Below are 12,947 nucleotides of genomic sequence, written 5' to 3' on the forward strand. Positions count from 1 at the left end.
TGCTAACAATGTATCTTTGTGAAAACAATGCCTTCAGTGGCAAGGATAAGGACGGTAAGGTTGTAACGTGATGACAAAGAAAATAAAATGGGGGCCAAGATTAAGATCTGGAATTGCTGAACCTAAGTGTTGTTAAGTGCCTCAGCAAACGATTTGGTCCATTTCTCGAGCTTGTGTTATGCTTCATTGGAACTCTTCAGTGAGTCGAGTTGGCATGAGAGCATGGTGGAGAATTAAAATGGCAGGTCAGCAGAAGCTCTGGAGACATGCTTGTTATTTGAAGTGGCTGCCTTCCATGTACAGTAGACCACATTGAGCAGCAATTATAATGTACTCAATTTGCTGTCATTATCTATGACTCCAAACAAAAGTGATTGGATGAAACCTTGCTTTACCTGTGCTTTTTCTGTTTCGCCGAAGGTATTTGTGGCCTTTTATGGTGAGGAGAAAAAAGTGAAAAGGCAGATGTTGTATCTGATCTTTTATGCAAAGGTGCCATAGGAAGGGAAGTAACATTAGGATAATTGAGGAATGGATGAGAATGTTGTGGATGGAGTGGTCTGCTTAACATCCTGAAAGGTGCAGGGAGTGGTAGATGTGTCAGATGGTAACATTATGTAGGAGATGGTGGAGGATGCATGGACAGAGGATGCATGGGTTCATTCGTATAGATGGTCTGCATGTCCAGCTACTTTCAACAATGTATAGTAAAGGTTAAGGAACCTTGGGTTTTGTAAATAGACGTGTTGAGTACCATATCACGGACATTATTCTGTGCCTGTATAAAGCTCTGGTAATGCCCGAACCAGAAGATTGTTTTCAATTTGGGTCATCACATTTCAGAAACTGTGATCGTCCTTGAGAGAGTAAGAGGAGATTTTCCAGAATGGTTCCAGGAATGAGTGATTCTAGCTACAAGATTATGTTGGGGAGGATGGAAATGTTCTCCTTGCAGCGAAGGAGTTTGAGAGAGATCTGATAGAGATGCAAGGCATTGAATAAGAGCTACACAGAGGATGTGAGGAAGAAGTTTTTTAAAGCAGCAAGTACTAATGACCTGGACTTTGCAGGCTTTGTGTGAAGTGGAAGCAGATGCTGAATGATTGGGAAAAGTCAGTGGGATTGGCACGAGGGAAATGTGCTTACATGGCTATGATAGAACGGAGGCTTGGTACTGATTGGATTGTTCCACAGACAGTTGGCTTTCTTTGCTGAGCTAATAGCCGCCTGTGCTAGTTTAACTTCGATAATGAATACGAAGACCGATGGGTTTGAGGGATGATGAGGGCAAAGAGAATCTTATTGTTGCTCTTATAGTGAAGGGATGGGGTAAGACCAACACACATTGAGATGGAACACACATTGTCAAAGACCCAGTTAACAAGTGGGAAGGAATCTTCAGTTGAGGAAAATGAAGACTTAGCAATTGTACTGATATGGAAATTTGCATTTTTGAGAACAAATGTGATGGAGGTGAAGAAACTGGGAGAATGGAATCTAATGAAGCAGTGTTAGAAAGCATAATAAAGTTAACTTTGAGTCAATTGGCTGCTCGTAAGAAATCCCTAGAAATGAAAAGAGAGAAAACCTTAAAGAGAAAAAAGAGTCTGAAACAGACCATGTGAAGGTGACCGATGGGTAGAAATTGGGAACAGCGATCTGAACTTTTCCAGTTCTGGGGAAGAGCAGAAAAGGGCACAAGTGCATTTTTCAATGTACCAGAAAGAGATGCCTGAGTCTTGACCGGAATATGGAGTGTGGTATTCATTACAATACTCTTTATCTGACAAAAGTGAGTTTAATGTGAGGAACTGAGGATGGAGATTAAGGGATCGAACTGGAGAAAAATATAGACTAAGTAGTATAACAAGAAGGCAATTCTTAAGAATGATTAACAGAGTTCAGGTGAGAGAATTGTCCATAAAAAGACAAACTAATGAAAAATGAAACACCAAAGATGGATAAAGGGGTGAGATTGAATCTGGAAGAAAAAGTATATTAAAAAGTATAAAAATAGTAGAAGTGATGTCAAAAATAAATATGATGTTTAGGGAAGTATTAATATTGCTTGAAAGGCAAAGCTGAACAATGAAGGGGAAATGCCAAATAATATAAAATTATAACAAAGTATTCTATAGTCATGTAAAAAATGCCTGAACTTTAAGATAAGAAATAATTCAATAATAAGGAATGTGCTAAATAGCTTTCAGAAGGTACCGTAATGATGGTGCAATGAGCAAATAGCTTGTCTCAGACTGCTGAAACGGCTAATTGAAGGTAGTGCATTTAATGCTGCAGACCTTTCATCCCCTGTCTAGGTGACATCCTCAGTGCTTGGGAGCCTCCTGTGAAGCGCTTCTGTAATGTTTCTTCTGTAATGTCCTATGTATTACATAGGACAAACAGGAAGACAGCTAACGATCCATATCCATGAACACCAACTAGCCACAAAACGACACGACCAGCCATCCTTAGTAGCCACACACGCAGATGACAAGCAACATGAGCCCGACTGGGACAACACTACTATTATAGGACAAGCCAAACAGAGAACAGCCAGGGAATTCCTAGAGGCATGGCACTCATCCACAGATTCTATCAACAAACCCATCGACCTGGACCCAATATACCGGCCATTGCAGCGGACAGCTAGAACTGACAACCGGAAACGGCAGAGACAAACCGCTGTAAATGCTGGAAGAAACATCACTGGAGCGCTTCACAGGAGGCTCCCAAGCACTGAGGATGTCACCTAGATAGGGGACGAAACATCTGCAACACAAATTCCCAGCTCGGCGAACAGAACCACAACAACGAGCACCCGAGCTACAAATCTTCTCACAAACTTTGCATTTAATGCAGTAGACATAGAACTATAAAGGCTTTTAAAGTCTAAGTGTTGGTCAGCTGAAAATGGATGAAGTCCAGTGTTTGTAAAACTATAGGAGGGAATACAGTGCAATTCCTTTATTCATACCTGATTATTAAAATCCCAGTGGGTATTTGGGCTTTGATTTTTATATGGGCTTCCATTGAAGTATGATGTTTATGGCTTTCCTGATGGCTTATTCCACTGTTTTCTTAATTAACATTCATTACCACAAGAAGTTTTAGCTGCTGTCGTTTCCCTATGTCACTGCTGATCTTCAAAATGAGCTATTCAGAAATTTATAACTGAAGTAAAAAGCTCATTTGAGTTAGCTGTGTGTATGTCACCTATATGCCCACTTCATGAAACAAAGTGGAAAAAAGGAGTTTTAAAGGCTAATGCCTCCTATTATGTCAGTTTTAGGATGACACAATTTGAGACAAATATGAAAATGAATCTAATCTGAATTATCTGTTACAGTTTTGTAATGCAGTTGATATATTGTATCTTTGGTTCGTGAATAAATCTTGGCAGTTGTTTTCATATTTATAATGTACTCTAATATCCGCTCACTTCTGAATTTGTTACTTTATTGCCAGATAGGAGCTTGGTGGCTAGCTACTAAGTGAAATTGCTAATGTGATTTTGAATAATTAATTGTCAGTAACCATTTTGTCCACAGTTTTTAAAAAAAACCCCACAAATACCACTGCTAAATTTGGCAAATGTCCTGCAATTTGACAGTGGTTCTTAATCTGAGTAAAAAAATTTTGTTTATTGCGATTAGTATTTAGAAATATTTAATTTTTACCTTTTTTAGGATCATGGTGTTAAGGAAGATGAACTGCAGAGCATTCTTAACTACCTTCTCACCATGCATGAGGTAAGTACCACCAACAATTTAGATAAGTCTCAGTCAAGTATTTCCAAATGTACTTTGTTCTAATTTTTAATGTAAATGTATTTTTAAGCTTGAAAGCAAATGCACACATGAATTTTTTGAAACGTAAAGTACATAAGATTAATTATTTACTTCAGGTATAATAAGACATAAGACATTTTGTATTGGTTGTTTATTTAAGATTTTGTATTGCAAAGACATCTTTGAGCATCTTTGCTTTACTAGTTCTTATGCCAGTTACAGTGGTGTGTTTATACTTGTTTTGTTGAGCATACCTACCTTTTATCTTAGTCTGCTTGGCACACCTTCCTCATTCCTGAAGAAGGGCTTATGCCCAAAATATCGATTCTCCTCCTCCTTGGATGCTGCCTGATCTGCGCTTTTCCAGCAACACATTTTCAGCTCTGATCTCCAGCATCTGCAGTCCTCACTTTCTCCTGAGCATAATTATAGTACACAAGTGTACTGAATGATATTATAGCTAATAGTGAGAATAGTCAACTTTGCTGTTAAGAATTATCATTGTTAAACAAAGCATTTCCTTGAGCAGTAATTTAAATTTTCTATTTTGACATATACTCATGTTGATCGTAGCACTAAATGAGGTGTGTAAAATCTGCATGTTAGTCATGATGTGTTGTTTTCATGTATTTCACATGTTGAAATAGTTTGTTATAACACATTTTATTTCACTGAGTGAAAAATAAAGAATGTGAAATTATTAATGAAAAAGCATTCTGAATCATTATATGTGTTGCTGTGCAAAAGATTTTTTTTGTAGGAACAGCTAAGGTCTTAGTGCAGGTTAATCAACAGTAAATCAAATGATGAAAGGTTATGAGTGGTAGGTAGGAGTGTGGATTTGAAGTTATAACCAAAGCAACCATTATGTGATTGAATGGAGGAGCATGCTGGCGGGGCTGAATGGCCTACTGTTCCTGGAACATAGATATGAATTGTCCACCTAGAATTTTAAGTAAGGATAACGAGAAGATGATTGTGGAACTATTTAACTTTACAATGAACCGCAGCCTTCAGTTTGGAAATAGCTAATGTAAAGTTGATCCTCTGGACCGTCTACATGGTGAGCTTCAATATGTAATGCTCACATGAGAAATATTGTAGTGCCATATTTGTAAATGATTCATGGTCACATGTTGCCTTGTTCACAGCATTTTGTCACAATGCTAATAAGTAATTGAGCAGTGGTTATTGCTATTCTTCAAATTAATTAATTACTGAAGTGTTAATTTGTGCTAATGCAGAGAGTCAATTCCTTATTCATTGTTCTATAACTCCAGAATGTTCAAGATTTTTGTTGTGGTTCTGTTCGCCGAGCTGGAAGTTTTTGTTGCAAACGTTTCGTCCCCTGGCTAGGCGACATCATCAGTGCTTGGGAGCCTCCTGCGAAGCGCTTCTTTGATGTTTGCTCCGGTGTTTACAGTGGTCTGTCCCTGCCGCTTCCGGTTGTCAGTTTCAGCTGTCCGCTGTAGTGGTTGGTATATTGGGTCCAGGTCGATGTGTTTGTTGATGGAGTTTGTGGCTGAATGTCATGCCTCTAGGAATTCCCTGGCTGTTCTGTCTGGCTTGCCCTATGATAGTAGTGTTGTCCCAGTCGAATTCATGTTGCTTGTTGTCTGCGTGTGTGGCTACTAAGGATAGCTGGTCGTGTCATTTCGTGGCTAGTTGATGTTCATGTATGCGGATTGTTAGCTGTCTTCCTGTTTGTCCTATATAGTGTTTTGTGCAGTCCTTGCATGGTATTTTGTACACTACATTAGTTTTGCTCATGTTGGGTATCGGGTCCTTCGTTCTGGTGAGTTGTTGTCTGAGTGTGGCTGTTGGTTTGTGTGCCGTTATGAGTCCTAGGGGTCGCAGTAGTCTGGCAGTCAGTTCTGAGATGCTCCTGATGTATGGTAGTGTGGCTAGTCCTTTTGGTTGTGGTATGTCCTCGTTCCGTGGTCTTTCTCTTAGGCATCTGTTGATGAAGTTGCGCGGGTATCCGTTTTCGGCGAATACCTTGTATAGGTGTTCCTCTTCTTCTTTTGGCAGTTCTGGTGTACTGCAGTGTGTTGTGGCCCTTTTGAATAGTGTCCTGATGCAGCTTCGTTTGTGTGTGTTGGGGTGGTTACTTTCATAGTTTAGGACTTGGTCTGTGTGTGTGGCTTTCCTGTATACCCTTGTAGTGAATTCTCCGTTCGGTGTTCTCTATACCATCACATCTAGAAATGGAAGTTGGCTATCCTTTTCTTCTTCTCTCGTGAATCGGATTCCTGTGAGTGTGGTGGTGTTGATCCGGTGTGTTTTTTCTAGCAGCACTAGAAGGCACACTCAGGAACAATGGACTGACAGAAGAGACACAACAAACAGTGAGACAAACTGTCGTACCTATGATAATAAGGAAAAGACAAACACGTAACCTCAACACCAAGGAGAGGGAAGCACTGAAATCACTAAGAAACGATAAGAACATAATCATACTACCAGCAGATAAAGGCAGAATGACGGTCATCCTAGATAAATCAGATTACATCCAAAAAGCACAACGACTACTTGCAGATATCAACACCTACCAAATGAAGGAATTTGACCCCACACCACAACTCACCAATAGGATAAATAACACACTTAGGAATCTACAAAAAAAACGGACAGATAACCAGAGCTGACCTACAAAGAATAAAACCGGAAAGCAACAACACCCCCAGATTCTATGGATTACCTAAAGTACACAAACCAGACATCCCACTCAGACCCATAGTATCACTGCCAGGGACACCATCATACAAACTGGCCAAAGAACTACAACAGAAACTGAAACACCTGGTCAGCGGATCCAAACACACTATACAATCAACACAGGAATTCTTGGACATCATCAGAAATATACACATAGACAAAGAAGAAACCATGATATCATTCGACATGATGGCACTGTTCACTTCGATTGACAAAACCCTAGCCAGAGAAACAATAGCCAACCTACTGGACATACAGAACAGGAAACAGGACGCTGAACCTATCAACAAAGACGGCATACTTAAACTACTGGACTTGTGCCTCACAACACACTTCACATTCAACAACCAGATATACGAACAAATCAACGGAACACCCATGGGATCACCAATCTCGGGATTCATAGAGGCAGTTATGCAAAGGTTAGAACAAACAGTCCTACCACAAATTCAACCCAAACTCTGGGTCAGATATGTCGATGACATGTTTGTAATCATTAAAAACATGGAAATAGAAAAAACACACCGGATCATCAACGCCACACTCACAGGAATCCGATTCACGAGAGAAGAAGAAAAGGACAACCAACTCCCATTCCTAGACATGATGGTACAGAGAACACCGAACGGAGAATTCACTACAGGGGTATACAGGAAAGCCACACACACAGACCAAGTCCTAAACTATGAAAGTAACCACCCCAACACGCACAAACGAAGCTGCATCAGGACACTATTCAAAAGGGCCACAACACACTGCAGTACACCAGAACTGCCAAAAGAAGAAGAGGAACACCTATACAAGGTATTCGCCAAAAACGGATACCCGCGCAACTTCATCAACAGATGCCTAAGAGAAAGACCACGGAACGAGGACATACCACAACCAAAAGGACTAGCCACACTACCAAACATCAGGAGCATCTCAGAACTGACAGCCAGACTACTGCGACCCCTAGGACTCATAACAGCAAACAAACCAACAGCCACGCTCAGACAACAACTCACCAGAACGAAGGACCCGATACCCAACATGAGCAAAACTAATGTAGTGTACAAAATACCATGCAAGGACTGCACAAAACACTATATAGGACAAACAGGAAGACAGCTAACAATCCGCATGCATGAACATCAACTAGCCACGAAACGACACGACCAGCTATCCTTAGTAGCCACACATGCAGACAACAAGCAACATGAATTCGACTGGGACAACACTACTATCATAGGGCAAGCCAGACAGAGAACAGCCAGGGAATTCCTAGAGGCATGGCATTCATCCACAAACTCCATCAACAAACACATCGACCTGGACCCAATATACCAACCACTACAGCGGACAGCTGAAACTGACAACCGGAAGCGGCAGGGACAGACTGTAAACACCGGGGGAAACATCAAAGAAGCGCTTCGCAGGAGGCTCCCAAGCACTGATGATGTCGCCTAGCCAGGGGACGAAACGTTTGCAACAAAAACTTCCAGCTCAGCGAACAGAACCACAACAACGAGCACCCGAGCTACAAATCTTTGCACAAACTTTGTTCAAGATTTTTGTCGTGAGCTGTAAGTTTACAAAGTTCATTGTGTAAAATCTTAATAAAGAACCTTTTCCTATTCCTGTGAATGTCACACCCCTAATTAGTTTTGTTTGCATGCAGTCATGAATTGGCATTCTTTATAAGTAGCAATTTTCCATCATTTCTTTATCAGAATATCAACATATTTCTAATATCTTGAATGTTCACAAGGGTGTGGACTGGAGGAAGCTAATATTGTAGAAGCATATATCACTAAGTATAAAACAGCTTTCATGAACTGCAATTGTTTTTGGAATTTCAAGAAAGATTTTCATTAGCACTTTTTAATGATGAGTTGGTTTTATAATATTCAATCTAAGTTATTTTAATTAATATGTGAAGACCAGTAAATGGATTACATATTTGCTTCGAGTTGTCTACGAAATTTGATTTTATTGTTCCCTTTAATTTGTCAAGTTGCTGGCTATTTTGATCAATTGTATTAAATTAGCTTATTAAAATGTAATAAAAATTTTAAATCATTTTATCTAATTTTTCAAGGAATAAAGTAAGATTTAGACAGTATTTTGAAAATGTGTTCAAATTTTACATTGGTTATGTACAAGTGATGAATCAACTCCTGTTTTTTAAACTTGAGTTCACAATCTATTTACAATAGCAAAAAGGAATTGTTACAAGTTATTAAAGGAAAATTAATTCTATCCATGCATCCAGTATAAAATCTAGGATTTGAAATGATTTGATAATCCATGTGACTCACATTCAGTTTGAAGGAAGATCATTTACTAAAATATGATATTAAGTTTTCCTTACATTTGTGGACTTGTTGGCTAAACCATGGTATTTTGAATTCTGTTATATTTCTTGAAATAAACATTTGTGTTTCAGGATGACAATCTGATGGATGTTCTACAGCTGCTAGTAGCTCTGATGTCCGAGCATCCAGGATCAATGATTCCTGCTTTTGATCAGAGGAATGGAATGCGGTAAAATCTTACACATGAAGTTATATCTTCTCGAATGAAATGTTGTAGGTTGTTGAAATTAGTAGTAGCTTGAAATTTGCTTACAGGCATATTGATTGTATAAAATAGAAGTAGGATTTTGGAATGCGTTACCCATGTAATTGGAGTTTTATTTAATAGTTTTGCTATCCAAATTTTAAGTTGAATTTAGAGTTTCTAAAACACCTGATGTATATATCCTTTTGTTTACTACCTTATGGCACCCACTGCTACTGAAAATCTTCCAAATGATTGACTTGTAAATTGGAAAGAATTTTCAGCAGCTGTGATTTTTGTTTTGGAAAGATAAAATATGAAAATGTTGAGGTATGACCAAATCTATGAATCCTAAAAGCACTTCTTAAGACATGAATGTGAGATGAACTGGCTCTCTGTAGAGTTTCTTAGTACCTCAATGGAGGAAAGCGTGGCATGAACTGGGATTTAGTCACAATTCGGGATTAATTAGTCTTTTGAACAAACTTATTTGGCCTCATTTGTTTGTCAGTTTTTTTTTTAGATTAGATTAGATTAGATTACATTACAGTGTAGAAACAGGCCCTTCGGCCCAACAAGTCCACACCGACCCGCCGAAGCGAAACCCACCCATACCCCTACATTTACCCCTTACCTAACACTACGGGCAATTTAGCATGGCCAATTCACCTGACCCTGCACATCTTTTGGACTGTGGGAGGAAACCGGAGCACCCGGAGGAAACCCACGCAGACACGGGGAGAATGTGCAAACTCCACACAGCCAGTCGCCTGAGGCGGGAATTGAACCCGGGTCTCAGGCGCTGTGAGGCAGCAGTGCTAACCACTGTGCCACCGTGCCGCCCACAGTTCATTAGTTAACATTCACATTTATTGATAGCATGTATTTAATGAGAGTCATATGCAAAGTAATTAAAGTGATTGAAAATTGTCGACATTTTTGATTATTGTTTGATTAAAAAGCTGGTACATATTCTGTGCTTGATAAAATATACTTTTTAAAAGCCATGAAATAAAAACTTAGAATTTCCCCAATTCTGTTTTTTTTCCTACTTGGACAATGTGTAAATCCTTCAGGTAGTCATGCACATATCTTTTTTTTTCCCAACTGAATATAAATCTCACTATTCCTTTTCTCTTTTAACCATTCTCTGATCTACACTTTGAGTATGAACTTGCTAGAACTCTTTCTGCTTGTATCCTAATGCTCTCCAAATCCTTTTTATTCATCGCCAAATTTGATAGACCTATGTTGGTTTTCAGTCATTTGTGCACAGAAATGATTGATCAGATCCACTATTTAAGGGATATATTTTGGCCAGGACAACAGAAAAATCATCTGTATGACTCTGATCCAAACAGGTATTTTATGTCATTTATGGGCGGATGAATGTTGGTTCAACATATTAATCAAAAGATGGTACCTCCACCACTGCAACACACTCTTAGTATTTCATTGAAGTTTGTTCAAATTTCTGGACTGGGTCTTGAACTAATAAGATCATAAGATATAGGAGTGGAAGTAAGGCCATTCGGCCCATCGAGTCCACTCCACCATTCAATCATGGCTGATGGGCATTTCAATTCCACTTACCCGCATTCTCCCCGTAGCCCTTAATTCCTTGTGACATCAAGAATTTATCAATCTCTGCGGCAGTTAGCATCCCGGCCTCCACTGCACTCTGCGGCAATGAATTCCACAGGCCCACCACTCTCTGGCTGAAGAAATGTCTCCGCATTTCTGTTCTGAATTTACCCCCTCTAATTCTAAGGCTGTGTCCACGGGTCCTAGTCTCCTCGCCTAACGGAAGTAATTTCCTAGTGTCCACCCTTTCCAAGCCATGTATTATCTTGTAAGTTTCTATTAGATCTCCCCTTAATCTTCTAAACTCCAATGAATACAATCCCAGGATCCTCAGCCGTTCCTCGTATGTTAGACCTACCATTCCAGGGATCATCCGTGTGAATCTCCGCTAGACACGCTCCAGTGCCAGTATGTCCTTCCTGAGGTGTGGGGACATTTGCCCAAAGTTAATTCTGCCTATATCCTGACTTGCGCCATGTTACCCTTATGCTTCAGCCTTCTACTCCCAAATACACTCTGGTTTCCAATCTGAGAGCACCTTGATTAAAAAGTTCTTAATTTTTTTTAATCAAATTGCTCCATGGTCTCAGCCCTGTCCATCTCTGTAACCTCTTCCTCACTATCCTTGTGTATCCTTGATTTTAATCACTTGAACATTGGCAACTGTGCCACCAGCTACCTGGGTCTTGGCTCTAAAACTTCTCTAAACCTCTGTTTCACCTTCTGTGTTTTATTTTAAGGCATTTCTTAAAACCTACATCTTTGACCAAGCAGCTGTCCTAATATCTCCTTATGTTGCTCAAAGTCAAATTTTGATTTTTGATATTCTTATGCGGTACCTTGGAATATTATTTGCTATGTTAAATGCACTGTTACATTTTTTTTGAGAGGCTGGTTCTCTTTGGTCACTTTTATCTTTGAACACAGCTAATGTTGATAGAAAAGATAGATTTTGAAGTATTGAACTACGATTTCTTGTTTTGATTTTTGGAGTGTTGTCATCTGGTTACCCACCATTGACTAAAATCTTACCGTGGCTATTTCTATCAGTTTGTGACTATGTTCTCTGTTGACAATTTTTAGGATAATCTATAAACTGCTGGCTTCAAAAAATGAAGGGATAAGGGTGCAAGCTTTGAAAGTGATGGGATACTTTCTGAAGCATCTTGCTCCAAAGTACGCGCAAGTAAACTTTTATGTAATCTATTTCATCAATTAATTGGTCAGAGGTGCTGTAAGATATTCCTTTGAAATGCAAGTTGTTTGTTTCTTAATCTATGTGGATTTTGAGATTCAAAATTTAAGCTCTTGTGAATCAAAATCCATCAGCCCATAGGTATTCAGTTACCATTTTTGTGTACAGATCTGAAATTGCTATTGTGAATGAAATTTTTACAGCTTTTATGTATAGTGCATTCTTCTATAGGCGCAAAGCTGAAGTCATGGTTGGACATGGTTTGTTCTCCTTGCTGGCTGAAAGATTGATGTTGCACACTAATGTAATTTCCATGACTACGTATAATGTCTTATTTGAGGTAAGGATTAAGTAATCAAAATAATGATTTTTTAAATAATAAATTTGTAAAAGCACTGTCTGAATAGATGTAAATTTGTTTTCACCATGGATAATTTAATTTCAACAATTTTTGTTATAAGACTACACTGAACATGAACAGACTTTGCACTTTAACAGTTTTGCTATGTTGAATGTGATCAAAATGAAAGGTATACGTATTTTATTCAAATTTATTCATCTGGTCATGGTGTCCTGCTGATAGTCATCATGCAATGTAAGAAATAACTCAGTGATGTAAATTCCTTTGTAAGTGATGTGCATCTGAATTTAGTCTCTCAGCACAATCTCAGCTTGAAATGAAAGTTATAATTGAATATTTGGTTGTAATCTGAGATTTTAATTAATTATTGTTTTACTTAAATGTATTTTAGAAGTAAAACGTTCTTGCAGAATGTCAATGTGGTTTGTGTTTGTTAATTTATGAATGTTTCAAGCACTCAACTACTATAACTAATTCAAATATGCTCGCTTAATGAATTTTTTCTTGGGATGTTGGCATCTCTAGCAAGGCTGGCATTTGTAATATAACTCTATCTTCCCTTGAGAAGATAGTGGTGAACAACCTCCTTAAATTGATGCAGTTCCCATGGTATAGGCTTACCCATAGGGAGGGAGTTCCAGAATTTTGACTGAGTGACAGTGAGGGAACAGCAACTTAGTTCCAAGTCTGGAAGATGTGGCACTTTGAGATATTGGTGTTTTAGTTGCTTTGTACTCCTACATGGTAGACGTGAGGG

At 38.9% G+C, this 12,947-nt stretch overlaps 1 protein-coding gene across 1 annotated transcript in view; it reads left to right on the forward strand.

The window, feature by feature from the left end:
• lrba (LPS-responsive vesicle trafficking, beach and anchor containing) overlaps positions 1-12,947 on the forward strand; it is an 897,133-nt gene that overhangs the window by 102,615 nt on the left and 781,571 nt on the right. Inside the window, exons 15-18 of the mRNA XM_043699616.2 lie at positions 3,690-3,752; positions 8,938-9,035; positions 11,718-11,810; positions 12,061-12,169. Coding sequence (XP_043555551.2) covers positions 3,690-3,752; positions 8,938-9,035; positions 11,718-11,810; positions 12,061-12,169 — 363 coding nt within the window. The remainder of the gene's footprint in view (positions 1-3,689; positions 3,753-8,937; positions 9,036-11,717; positions 11,811-12,060; positions 12,170-12,947) is intronic.

The sequence above is a fragment of the Chiloscyllium plagiosum genome, unplaced genomic scaffold (assembly GCF_037043375.1).
Source record: "Chiloscyllium plagiosum isolate Xiang-an unplaced genomic scaffold, Cpla_swu_hap1 HiC_scaffold_1, whole genome shotgun sequence".
In the NCBI taxonomy this organism is placed as follows: Eukaryota; Metazoa; Chordata; class Chondrichthyes; order Orectolobiformes; family Hemiscylliidae; genus Chiloscyllium; species Chiloscyllium plagiosum.